General features: G+C 39.9%; 1 protein-coding gene across 1 annotated transcript in view; it reads right to left on the minus strand.

The window, feature by feature from the left end:
• The window catches only part of PTPN14 (protein tyrosine phosphatase non-receptor type 14), a 121,530-nt gene that overhangs the window by 67,209 nt on the left and 40,515 nt on the right, over nt 1-13,806 (minus strand). The window contains exons 2-3 of the mRNA XM_075412986.1: nt 9,908-10,233; nt 2,017-2,186 (exon numbers count right to left, since the gene is read on the minus strand). Of these exons, the coding sequence (XP_075269101.1) occupies nt 2,017-2,186; nt 9,908-10,081 (344 nt within the window). The 5' untranslated portion in view covers nt 10,082-10,233. The remainder of the gene's footprint in view (nt 1-2,016; nt 2,187-9,907; nt 10,234-13,806) is intronic.

Here is a 13,806-nt window from a genome sequence, read left to right on the forward strand (position 1 = left end):
ATATTTATGTACAAATGACAAATCTAAATCAAATACATAGGCACTGAGCGGGCAAGTCTAGTGCCTACCTCACCATCAGAGGTAACTGTATCACGATCACGCCTAATCCTAAAAAGGAGACAGTCTCAATTTCAAAACAAATGTTTGATGAGTTTATCAAGAGCAAACAAAGCCCAAAAATCCTACAACCCCCACTCCCCACATCTGTCCATCTAATCACAGTTCAGACTAAGCCTTTCTCCGTCATTTGTTTCAGATGAGTCCTCTGTGTCCCCACCACTCATTGCTTCAAACATGAGATTTACCACCTCTACCTGGAATTGCACAGTTGAAGGTTTGCGGTCATCACATCATCTGCAGTGAGCAATTCCACTTCAGGAAACAAAAAAAGCAAAAAAAACCCCACAAAAATCTCAACAGGCTGTTCTGTATCCCAGATGCATTAATAAGCTGCTGGTTTGGTTACAGACATTTAAAGAAACGTAAGAGGCACTTATAAGACTCTGCAGCTTATGTTATCAATCACTTCAGAAAGAAAAACAATTCAGCAGCCACTCCAACTGAGAGTGCCATGAAGTTCAATTGTCACTGAAATGTTTTGTTATTACCAACCTGGGAAGAATGAGCAAATACACTTCTGCAGGTGAGCTATGAATGAGCAATCAGCACTGCAGGCTGCAGCTTGAAGAGAGAATAGCATCCAAGTAGCTACAACACTTCCTTGCACACAACTAGGCCAGGATTGGGCTGGCAAGAGCAAGCAACAGAACATTTCAGACATTCTGCTGCATATTAAGTAATTCTGAAGAAAAAGGTACGAGGCTTCCCTCTCCCAACACGTACGAAACAGGAACACACAGATACAGACAAGCACTGATGTTCAGTCTATTCCCAGGGAAATTTAAGTTTTGTGATGCTTTCAGCCCACTGTTTGGCAAGAATTCTGCACATACAGTAGTCAAGGGACTGCTTGATAGCTGTCATTTTAAGAATCAAGTCTTTTGCATCCTACCAAAGTCAATTCTCCAGTTCAGCGTTAAGAAAAGAATCTTTTAAAATACGCAATCTGCAACAAAAAACCGCTTCGTGTCTGGCACTCTTTCACCACTACTTATACATCTTTTTTAGAAAAGACGACCATGTGGTGAATTTCAGGTTTGCACCAACATGTTTTTCAGCGGGGAGGCTTCTGCCACCCTGTAGCCCTCACCCACTTATTCCAGGCTTTACCTCTAGTTGTGCTGATGCAACTTTGCTCTAGACCAGATAAATGAAATAATTTTGGTTTAAAAGAAAACAAGCCCACCCGTTTTTGGGTGAGGTGGGCTTTTTTTTCCTCTTTTTTTTTTTTATTCAAATACAGCACAGATGTGCATAAACCACAGAGTGATGTGGTTTACAAGAACAGCCCCTCAAAACAGTTGCATTCTTACAACTGCAGCACAGGAGTCTGAGTAAAAGAGCAATTCCCACTGAAGTTGTTTGCAAAAGTGCACCCTGATCATAATTAAAGGACTAATACCCTCCAACGATTTTAATCCTTTTGTGAAGTGTAAGGGGAATAATCAGGAGTGGGATGGGCAAAACCCAGAAAAGATACCAAAGTTCACTTTCAGCAAAGCACAGGTAAACATAATCATAATAAACTAAAACTGTATATAGAGGTCCTTTGCCTATGGCTTCCTTTTAATCAGTAGAAGATTACAGAAAAACAGTATGGTCACCAAGGTCCCTTTTAAAATTTATGTCAGGTTTTTAAACATATATTTATTATTCCCTTTTTGTTTCTGCAGTTGGTCATGTATAATCATTCACCAATACCACTTTTTTTTTTTTTTTTCTTTCCAAATAGATATAATCCAGTGGTAACTTCTCTCACTTTTTCCCATTTGGGCAATCATCAGGGAAAGAAAGAACCAGATGATACCTGAGCCAATACTGAATGCCAGAAACAGAGCAACTGTCTGTTCCCTCCCAGCTATACCACAATAGTGTGAACAGAGGGAAAGCACATACCTTGTTACCTCCTGCTGCAGTCGGGAAACACTGGGCACATAGAACATTACCCCAAAGAAAAGCAAAGGCTCATTGGCAAATTTGTCCAGCTGCTTCTTCAAAGGCTTTTCCAGTTCAACCCAGCGATGTTGCTGGCTCTTGCTGAGAAACCAAAGGCCGAAGTAGTGTGTCTAGATAAGGAAACAAAATAGTATCAGTTTACCTTTTTCAGTCAGATCACACACGCAATCAATGACACAAATGCAAATAAGAACAGCTGGCATTGTGTAAATTTTTCCATATGCAAAATCAGAGTAATTTCTTTTTTACTATCCTTTTTTATGTTTAACGCAATCTTGAAAACGACAACTAATTAGTACTGCAATATAATATACTTCATGGAGTACTATCTGACCCTTACCATCTCTCCAAATGCATATTAAAGAGCTCTATCTGACATCATGGTACAGGTGACATAAATGATTTACAGAAAGTGTCTGAGTCTTTGTTTTCTTTTACATCTGTGCCTTGTGAACAGACAGCAAACACTAAGCCCGAATCAAAGCACAAAGGCTTCATGAGGCTTTGGATCAGGCCCACTGCACGCAAAGGACAAGGACTCTTCCAACTATAAAAAAGAACACAAACCCACACGCGTATGTCCAAATATATCTATCAATACCAGAACCATTTACCCAATACAGAACATTTGCTTTTTTTAATGCACTCACAAGGTTTTATGATGGACAAGTATTACACTTAAAATGTGCATCACACACACAAGTCGTTTGCTCGAGGCTCTTACAGGAATACCGGGTTGAAAACCTCAGCTATTTCCCATCCTGTGTAAATCCCAGTGGCTGTAGTACCTCCTGTATAAGCCACATGGGACTGTTGCTGGTGGAGAGTAATTAGCAAGGAACAGTGTTCAGAGCTGGAGCTTCAAACAGCACAAATTGGTAATAAGCAGCTGAAGGAACAGCAAATCCATCACGAAGGATTCTATTGAAAAGCCCTTAAACCACTGTATGAAACACACAGACTTTCTACTGCAGGCAAATGCATACTATAATTAGCACTACAACTACAGATCTGAAGAAAAGGCAAAAAAAACCATTCATGTTTAGCAAAGGAAATAATCCATCAGTTCCTTGGAAATCTGACTGTAGCCCTCACAGTGAAGTTCACATCAACATATTTTTCTTCAGTATTTCAGCTGACAGCATCTGGAGATTTCAATATCACTCTGTACTAACAATGGAATGAATGAAACAGAAACTGAGAGGAACTTATGTGGACAGGCACATTCAGGATCTGAAAGTGGGATCATTACTTTTTCTGCATATTTCTCTCATTTTACTTCAATAAACTCCCTCGGTGTTTAATCCACCTGACTCCCTATCCAATGAAAACTTCCCAGAAGTTTCCATTAGATTAACCCTAAAACAAATGAAATACTTATTTTGTTGTTATAGCTTAACTTACCTGGACAACAATCCTTCCAGAAACAGTCACAATTCTTTCTACGTAGCACCACATTTTAAATAAAGATACTTGAGACAAAGAATAGAAAAAAACCCTATTTGCTGTTTTATAAAGATTTCATTTGAAATTACTTTTAATACATTCAAAAAGCTTGATCTATAAATCAATCATCAAGATTTCACCAACTGGATTTCTAGATGTTCACACTTTCAAATACAAAGTCTTCAAAAGTAGCAGATGAATTACAACAACTACACTTTGCAAAAGCGACCATCAACAGCCTGTTTCACTTTGGTAAGGATACTTCTCTAAAAACCACTGCAAGTACCATGTCTGAACATAAAACACAAGGGCAACTAATGCAATACTGAAAAATTAAAATGCATAGAAATGACAACAAGCCAGCAGAGGCAACACTGCTCCAACTATCTTACAGATGAGGGCATGCAAGAGAGAATTATATGCAAAAACTCTGAATTGGACTGCAAGTGTGTTTACTTCATGGTCTCATTACATGCATATTTTGAGCTTTGGAGAATGTCCAGACTAGCATTTAACTAAGGTGATAACTAATTCAACTTGATGCCTCAATTAAGCCTGACAAACCTACAGTATAACTTGAACACTGCTCAGTCCTTTCTCTTTAAGGTCAATTTGGTACAGTGAAGCAAGCTAGTTCTTATTTTGAAAAGAATTAATGTAGTATTTCCTTCTAGAATTTAAAGGTATCTTCAAGAAATCAATCAACCCAGGGCAAAAATAAATCAAGAAGTCAGCATGTCACATACGATAAACTTTAAACAAAACTTAACCAATTCACTGATCCATGTCTACTCTCCCTCTGTAGTCACCACTGGATAAAAAGGTCTTTCTGATAAGCTCACCCTGACAGTAATTGGATTAAAATGAAGGTTGGAGGGACAGTGGAGACAGCAAAAGAAAGGAATTCATGTGAAGACAGAAAAAAGCACAGTGATTTTACCACCTCATCAGGGAAATTCTTTAATGCACAAATTCTTGAAAATCACTGCAGGGCAGCTCATCCTCAGCAAGAAACAGTGCAGAGCTGTGAAAGCAGATGTTCCATATCACTTCAAAAAGTAAACATTCACATCACCTAGGACCCAAATTTGCAGTGTCAATTACTTGTAAAACATCTAGCAACTAAGATGATTTGGAGTCTGAAGTCTAACAGAGTGATTCAAGGGATTAAGGGTATTGCAAATAAACAGCTCAAATGAGCACAGTTCCTCCCCTTTGAGTGGGGGCAGGGGGACCACAAAAATTTAGCTTTGCTACAGTGGAAAGGCTCTTCAAGTACCAAATCCAGAATCCTTAATCACTTCCAAGAAATAAGAAGTGAAGGGAACGCAGTATCGAAGCTTCGAGACTACAGCAGATACAGTGGACCAACCACAGCAGCAGACATTTCACACAGCTAAAAGATGACTGTTTTCCTGGAAAGTAGTCCTGAGAGGTTTGAGCAATTGCAGATGAAGCACAGGGACTGCAGAGCAAAACTCAAGTCACAAATGCATGCACTTTGGAGAGACAACCATTACAGTTATCTGAACACCAGCTCTCTGTTGCCAGGAACTTTATTTCTTGAAAATGTTAGCATTTTTTAACAACCACAGTGGAGAAGGACAGCCACTGCTGTAATGCCTGAAGAGACTCTTTTCCCTAGGAACATCAGTAGTTCCCAAACAGGAAAGTATGAATGTGGGACTGGAAATGGTGGGACAATCAAGTTCAGTATGCTATGACCAGGCATATGACTGTCCAGAAGGCCTTACAGAATCTGAGCCATGCGTTGCCATACACTCCAGCCCACAAAATATTTTTACAGTTTGGATACCCCACAAATTAGATGAGGGAATATAAAAATGGGATCATTTTCTATATAAGCAGCTGACTGAAAACTAGGTTGATTTCAAAAGCTGGTCTGGTTGCCCATCTGTACAAAGTGAACCACAGACTTCACTCCAGTTTTCACAGAATAAACATCTACACCTACACATGGCAGGCTCTGAAGTAACCCAGGCTGCTCTAGAAGGTACATCAGCAGTCAAAGTGTCAAAGAAAGGGAACGATGCTTTCACTTCTAAAAAAACAAAACAAGAAAAAAAGAATCCTTCTTCCAGCTGTAGTTGACAGACTGGTGATACATATTGAAGGAAAGCTTGTCATAACACTAAATGTATGCACACACATCCATTCTGCAGACAAAGGGCTTCAGTTGCTAGGGCTTTTGGTCTGCCTAATCTGCAAATACACAAAGAGCTCTGTTGGAAGAGGGTTTACTTGCATTTTCCTTCAAGGTTTTAAAATTCATCTCACCTACCACACGTGACTTCATACGTGGTACAAGGAAAATGGCTTACACTCCTCCAGGAACTGCGGTCCTTTGCTAAAGCAGCAGAGAAGAACAAGAGCACCTGTACTCCCCAACGACACTACGTGAAAAGGTGATCCTTGAAATATGGCAAGTCAGAAAAGAAAACTGGATACACAAAACCTGTGCTGAGAAGTCTTAAAAAGGACAACATTACAGCTGCCAGTTCAGGAGGCAACATATTTGTTTTGGACTTCGACTTAGCTATACTCCCAAGCCCAGCCTCTATATTGGGAAAAGAAAGCAGAATTGTCAACAACAGGAGATGACAGACACTTACTAAACCAGCAAATCTCATTCAAAAGGATCCAACGAGACAGGCTCAGTGTTTATTAAAGCATCTAGTTAAGCAGTCATCTAAACATTTATCCTTGAGAAAGAGGCAGAGTTCCAGCTCCTCTGGGCAAAAAGCATTAAACCCTGCTATCGCAGGGTGCTTGCACAGAGGGAAGGCGCCATTTAGAGCAGCCAGTTGTTCCTAGAAGGTCTCTTGTCCAAGCGCTGCCTGAACCCCACCCCAGCTTCACTAGCAAGATGAGTCAAATCAAACCAAACTTCAATGCAACCTGGCTGCCGAACACAGGTTTTCAGCTGTGCCCTACAAAGCGGGGAACACCTTCTAGGGCACAAAAAAAAGAAGTCAGCATGGCAGCAAACAGCCACCCTGTACAGCAGTCAGCATCCTCCTGCAGTGCTCCGCCCACCGTCCTGCTTCCATTTGGGTTTTGCAGCGTTGTAGTGTTGGAGGTGCCATTGCAAAATTCAGCTCAAAAGAGTAATTTTGGTTGGAAAGGACCTTCTTGCCTCCTCCCCTTACAATATGTCAGAACGTTCTACCTTTAAACTTTTTATCATTTTATACAGTGAATTAAGGAGAACAAAAAGGAGAAAGAGAGGTGAAGTCTCTCCACAGATCTGTACAGATTACCCTGCTGTTTCAAGCAGGTTTACTTAGTCTCGCTTAAAGGGAAAAATGCCATTATATTGGGAAAAAAATCCTTTTCATAACCTGTGCGCATACATGCAAGATTATAAATTGACGTTTCTGACCTTGTCTTTCTTCTCTTTCCCTTCCTCCCCTCTTCTCATCTTTACTTTCTACATAATGCTGGCATAAGAGCTCATTTTACTGGAACCAGTAACTGTTCAACTAGAAGACCTGATGCATTGTCAAGAGCTTTGCTGAAAAGGGTAATACCTGATTTTACAGTAGTTACATGGCTACACTTTCTACTGACCTATTCCTGAACTCTGACTCAGTCAGGGAGGGAGTTGCATTCCCCAGAGATCAAATAGAAATATGCATAATCCATTAGATACTGTTTTCAGTCATGTGTGGTATAATGATCGACAGCCCTTCACAACAATACATACAGTAATTTCAAACAGCTTTGCTTTTTAGCAGGGGGGGTTTGGACATTTTTTTTCTTTATTTCTAAGAAATCGGCTGGATTGAAACATGGATGTATTCCTAACATTAAGGTAAAAGTTGGGGTACACCTGGGGTGTATTTAAACATAAGACCAAACTAAAGTATCGGACAAAAAATTATTTTTATTTTAAAGAGAACACATATTCTTACCCGAGACTGCATGAAGGAGAAAAACAGGATTTTAGTACTGTTTTATAAGCGTGGGATTTAATGAAGCTTAGTTTCTTCCTTACTTGTACATTGTACTTTGCTTATCAAGATTTCTAAGAAAAGGCATATTCCAGCTGAAGTTTTTGCTGCCTTTGGGGAATTTAAGAAGTCTCCCTCCAATATGGACACTTAGAAGGATTTTCTCCTTGGTACACTTAATGGGCTTCTCTCCTCTACTCAGCTACCCAGTTGCACAAATCTTGTAGAAATTTGAGCTTTATCAAGGCATTTTTGACCCTTCTGTAGAATTTGATTGGCCACTGAGTTCAAAAACGGTGGTAACCCTAGAGAGGGAAGAGGACAGTCACCAAATGACTGCATCAGCCTTGTTTCCCTACAAACCATGGCAGCAAAACTAGAGTGGCGGAGCAAGAACTGGATTTGGGGTCTGAGGGAACAGCACCACCAAGCTTGCTCGCTCCAATTACTCCTCATGAAAGGAGCAGAAGAGGATACAGGCAGACCCTCTAAGACTTAAAAGAGGTCAGTAATCCTTTTCTCTCCTAAATACTTACAGCAGCAATGGATGCATGCTAGCAGAATCAATCAGAAAAAAAAAGAAAAAAAACCAAACCCAACCTTCTTCTGTCAAAAAATGCTGTACTGTTGAAATCTGAACTTTATAAAATTGGTTCAACATTGCCAAAACTTTGTTTAGAAAAAAAGTGTGGAGAGTGATGAAAGCAGAGGAAAGTGTTCCAACAACATCAAAGCATTCTCTTCTGTGTTGTTAAATAGTTTTTATCTTGAAACACAAACTTTTTGTGCTGACATACTTTTTTTTGCATGACACAAATAATTTTGAAAATGAAAAAAATAAAGCAATAGAAAACCCCTCAAAATTGAACCCTAACCAAAACAACTTCCTTTGCTACTCTACTGTCCAGTCTCTTTTCTCTGGAAAATTTTGAAATTTCAGGCTTCATTCCAAAGTGGAACAAAACACATTCTGAAATCACAAAATGCTCTGTGGAAAAGAATGCTAACCCGCTGGCGGAGCTATTGTTTGCAAATGCAGGTGGACCTCCAGAGAGAATCATTAGGCCCCAGACTTGTGCTGCACCAAGTAGATAAGCCCACAAGGAATATGAGGAGAATCGCTTCATTTCACTCCTTTCTGCACTGGAAAGAAAGGGAAGGACCTAACCTTTCTATAAGGACACCCTAAAGCATCACCAACAGGAAAAAAAAAAACAAACCATGATGTACTGGGAAATCTTCATCTCTAAGAGGGAAGGGGGAAGATGATTCTACCAAAACCCACAGGAAAAAAAAAAAACAAAGTATGAAAAAATCACTATGCAATATTCTGACTCTCTGCCCTATTCCTTCCTGCCTGCATATTCTTCTGCCTATTCTGCACACACCCACAGTGAGATTCTTCTCTCATTCTTTATCATTATCGATGTAGAAAAAGGAGTTTTTGTTTAGTTGTCATCTGCACTAGTTATTTGTGTGCTACCTTCCAGTTGCCACCACTACAAAGTGCTGTGGACCAACAAATGTAACACACTGCAAGATTATTAGATTTGCGAGCTGTGCTTACAGAAAGCATCATCCAGGACAGTCAGATGAAAATGCAGCAATTTCCAGGCAGTGGTTTTCAACATGTGATTTGCAAAAGCCTAGAAATATGCAGGATACTTGTAAGGAGTGTGCAAAAGATGAGTAAGAAAAGACATTCATTTGCGCCATGCACATTGGAGAGACATTTCTAAAAAGGCCTCAACACTTGAAATAAACACTGAACTTTATAGCAAGAAGTAGAAAATAAAGGATTTTATTCTTTAATAAAGTAAGACTGGGTTGCTTCAGCCTCTTCAGAAGCATTAGGAATGTGAAAGAAGCCTTTCAGAGTTTCAGATGTGAAATATTTCAGTTAAACAAAAGGAAGAAAAAAAACTTACCATCCTCAAACTGTTGCCAGTTGCTTCTGTTAGTAACACAACTGTTGCCTCTTTCAATATATCAATAACAAGAATATATTTATGTGAAGGTGAATATTTAAAAGCCAGTGGTCTCCTTCCCACTGGCGTAATTCAACCAACAGTATTGGTAAAACCAGGGTTACATTCAGATAAAAGTTACTGTAACTTGGCCCTCAACATTCCAGTTCAGAAAGTATCACCCATCGTTTTCTAAGAAAAGAAGAAACCTCATCTTCGTATTATAAAGAGCTCTCAAAGCTATGATGAATGAGCAACAGCACAAAACCCTGAGTGCCATTCTGCCTTCAGTTTTCAGGCAACCAGAATATGTTTGTCCAAGCTCCAGCTGCTGATCGTATCTGGCCAGCTCTGAGAACAGCACAATTCAAACAAACAGACTGCCTGAGCTAAAAATGTGTCAAATTATACAGTGACAGATGGTCTTTCCTGGGTTACTCTTACCTCACGCAATTCCAGCCTCTGAGCGACAGCTTCCAAGCACTCCTGCCCCGTGCTCTCCACGGAGAGGGTGCACTCAATCACATTGCTGTCCAGGAGACGGATCCTCGTCACAAAGCAGTTCTTGCTCAAGACATTGTAGCGTCTGGTCCGTCGCAGTTTCAGCCCGAAAGGCATGGCTGTCGGCCTGGAAGGTTGCTCCTTCCCTGTACTCTTCCGAGAGTTATCAGCACACTTGTCGACTTGCCTTGAAGGCTTCTTCAGTTGGCACTACTCTCCTCCAGAAATGGAGGTAGCTGTCCATTCCCAGGGCAAGCTTCAAGGGGTTCCTGCAAAATACGTACAAATAAGTAGAGTTAAGTGTGAAATACGATGTTCCAAAAGATTAGTGGAAAAGAAAAAGCTTAAAGAGTCACTTTTAAAACCATAAAATAAACACGTCCATACACAGGACTGCTAGGCACATACTATGTCTCCCACAAGAACACCTTACACAACACATCTTTCAAAATTCTATTTTGGCGCTGAATTTAAGGCAGGGATTTAACTGCAAAGCAGTTCTTTGAGAAGCTCAGCACAAACAGCAACTCTGCAGGGCACACATCCAGAGGTGCTAACTCTCCCACCATTACCCCCACCACAGGGGTCTATAACATAATCTTGAAGTTAAGTTTTGGTGCCCTCAGGCCAGCTTTGAAAGCTAGTTTAAAAAGCTAAGGAACAGTGGCATTTAAAAGTGGTGCGATTTTGAAAGAAGAAAGGCTGGCTGCAGTCAGCAGGAAATGCAGGCGCTCAGCACCTCTGAAAAATCAACCCTAAAGCATGCATGTGAAAGGCAAGAAGCACCCCAGCCATTTCAGCGAAGGCAACTCTGGGGCAACCCCTGACATTTTGCTCACTTTCAGCTCCAAAGCAATTCTGCATTTTGTCCTTTCAGGTGGAATGAATAACAGCAGGAGCAGCTGTCAGAGCCCAGGATAAAACTGAGTGGGAGGAGAAGAACACATATGCTAGATGTTGTTTCTAATTACTACTCCTAAAATTTATCAGGAACACATGCAACTGTTAAGCCAAAATATAAAGCAGACAGAAGAACTAGAGATACAGAAATAATGACATTTAAGAAGCTATGATCCTCATCTGTGAGATATGCTTCTTTTTTTAAAAAAAAAAATAAAAATTAGTTAGGAGCGGGTTCAAGCTAAACCAATTCAAAGCATTTGCACTGGCATAATCAGCTTCAAAATCTCACTTTCCACACGCAGACAGGAATGAAATAAAAAGCAAATTACTTGCTACCAAGCCTTCCAGGTTTTGTTTGAATATTCCAGAGAAAGCAATGGAGGGACACTAACACTGGCATTTAAAAGTCCGTTTCTCTTAACAAGTAGTACTGCAAACAAAAACTAGCTCCCATTTCCTTGTTTCTTAAGAGAAGTAATGTAAAGCACTGCCAGTAGAGTATGCATCATTTAGTTGGATGTGACATTTCAAACAGTACATTGCTCACATGTGTCATTTGGCACAGAACTGCATGAATCCATTATTTTCACTTTTTACTGAATGTAGTTGCTATGGAGATTATTAGAAGCAGACCAATTGACTACAGTGATTACAGTCATTACACCAGAAACATAGCTATCACATATTTGATGAAGTGTATGTTCCAAAGCCAGTATATCTTGGCTTTTTTTATGGGGTTAAAGCAACATAAAACAACAACAAAAAACCCACAAGCAACCTCTCACTGGTTTGGTGTGCAACTACCCTGATATCTAGTAGTTTTACCAGAGCAAAGCCTAGAGACTTTGAGAAGGGGCACATGCTATTTGACTGAAGTGCAAACAAACCTATCAAATTAGCTGCTGTGGTTCAGTCTCCCATTTCTAGCTCTCGTGGGTACAGACATAATGTATTATTTTCACAAGATTGCAAGAGAGAACTGTTACACCTTGCATCACTGTAACATCCGAAGCCATCAAAGACACACGAATACATCCTCACAACAACCTGATGAGGCAGGGACGTGCTACCCAGGACTCACAGAAAAGGAATTGAAACAAACATTTGCCAGCTTGTCCAACACCACTCTGGAGAATGGCAGCAGATCCATGTACTAAAACACACAGGCCAGGCTAATGCTTTAACCCCATGCCAACTATTTGGCTATTACCTTGCCTATACTCCTATCCAAAACTGGAGCACAAAATTGAAAAGTGGAAAGAATGGAAGGAAATCACAAAGAAGGAAGGGTGTGGAGGACGACATCTTATCAAGAACAGCATTTTTCTTCAGTCTCTGACTTTGCGGATTATTCTAAATTGGACACATTGAGAGTTTTAGCTAGCCAATTCAATTTTAAAAAGAAAAAAATCTTTTCTTGCATTACCGCTAGCTGCACGCATTTCCTCGCAGAACATGAGCCATCCTCTGTACAGTAACCATACAGTTAATAGCAGCCTAAAGAGTAAATCAATGTTAGTAAAAAAAAAAGTGACTGGTGTTGCTCACCAGGCACATTGAACACTACAGTTATCACAGGAGAAGCCATCCCAGAAGACGTGTGTGCAAACACCACCAATTCCTGCATAACAGAAATGTTGACATGGATTACAAATTAATTGCTCGAAGTTGTGTCATATGCTCAAGTAAACAAGGCCAATATTTCCTCCATTTTTCAAGAAGCAGTAAAATAAAAGGAGTTTTCCCTCAATTCCGCTGAGGACAATCAGCCAGCACCACTTTCTAAAGACGCAGACATACAAACGGGTTAATGGACGCACTTGGTGTAACAGGGTTTGGGTCACTTTTTCATTTCACTTAAATATACACTAATGCCCTGACAGTTCTTTTACATGAAATGTCACACTTAAACTACTTTCCAGTTAAAGAACACATTGGGATGGTGAGGCTGGGACAGTTTAAACTGGCTCTGATTGGTCCAGACTGTAACAACCATTAATTCTCAATTCAATGCATGTGTCTAACTTTTCTGTTTACACCTCTTCTGGATATTTGACAAACTTTCCACCTGGGTTGTCTGTTAAGCTGACACTCAGAAAGCTTGTGGTAAGCTTTCAAATAAGGTCTCAAAGACCCTGGTCACTTACAGGTTCCTAAAGCAAACGGGGTATTTAGCTTCTTTATGTTTGTATAATCTTAAAAGCAGCAGGAGCATCCTTTTCTATTCACAGTTATTTCATAGACAACTAAAAAAACGCAGAAGACTGGAGACAGAAGAGTCTTGTCTTCAAAATGAAGGATTATTTCATCACAAGATCTCCTCTCCTGGTTAAAGGGTTGCCAAGGATCAAAAATGTCTCTAACCAAGTTAACCAAACTATGCAGGCGTTCGCAACACTCTCCTCCTCAAACTCACACTTTCACCACAATTAAAGCAAAACAAAAAAAATGAAACAAAAGCAAGCCTATAAAAAGGTCTCAGATAACCACGAAGCCATTCTGCTTTTAAGAAAGGATTTCTTTTAATACTATTTCAGGTGTGAAAGAGATAGAAGTGACATCTTTTAAACTGACATGTTCTATTTCAGGATTTCTTCTTCTGGAAAGAAACTAGACCACAGTCTTTGTGAACCTTGGGTATTTTTACTTTTTTCTTTTTGTTCCATGTTTTGATTGTTTTGGATTCCTCCTTCTACCTGAAATTTATGTATCAACTGCTCTCTGCGAGTTAAGCTTACTTTAACAAGCATGCCGGACTAAACAAGGTTTTTAGTGGAGCACAAGCTTGGGAATTTAAACATTCTGCTAAACAGAAGTTCCCTTTGTTTAAAGTACATACTTGGTAGGCATATAAAACAACAACAACAAAAAATGTGCCCTACCACGTCCCAGAAACCACAACTACCAAAAAAAAAAAAAAAACCAACTCTGCAGAAGCA

The sequence above is a fragment of the Opisthocomus hoazin genome, chromosome 2, assembly GCF_030867145.1.
Source record: "Opisthocomus hoazin isolate bOpiHoa1 chromosome 2, bOpiHoa1.hap1, whole genome shotgun sequence".
Classification (NCBI taxonomy): Eukaryota; Metazoa; Chordata; class Aves; order Opisthocomiformes; family Opisthocomidae; genus Opisthocomus; species Opisthocomus hoazin.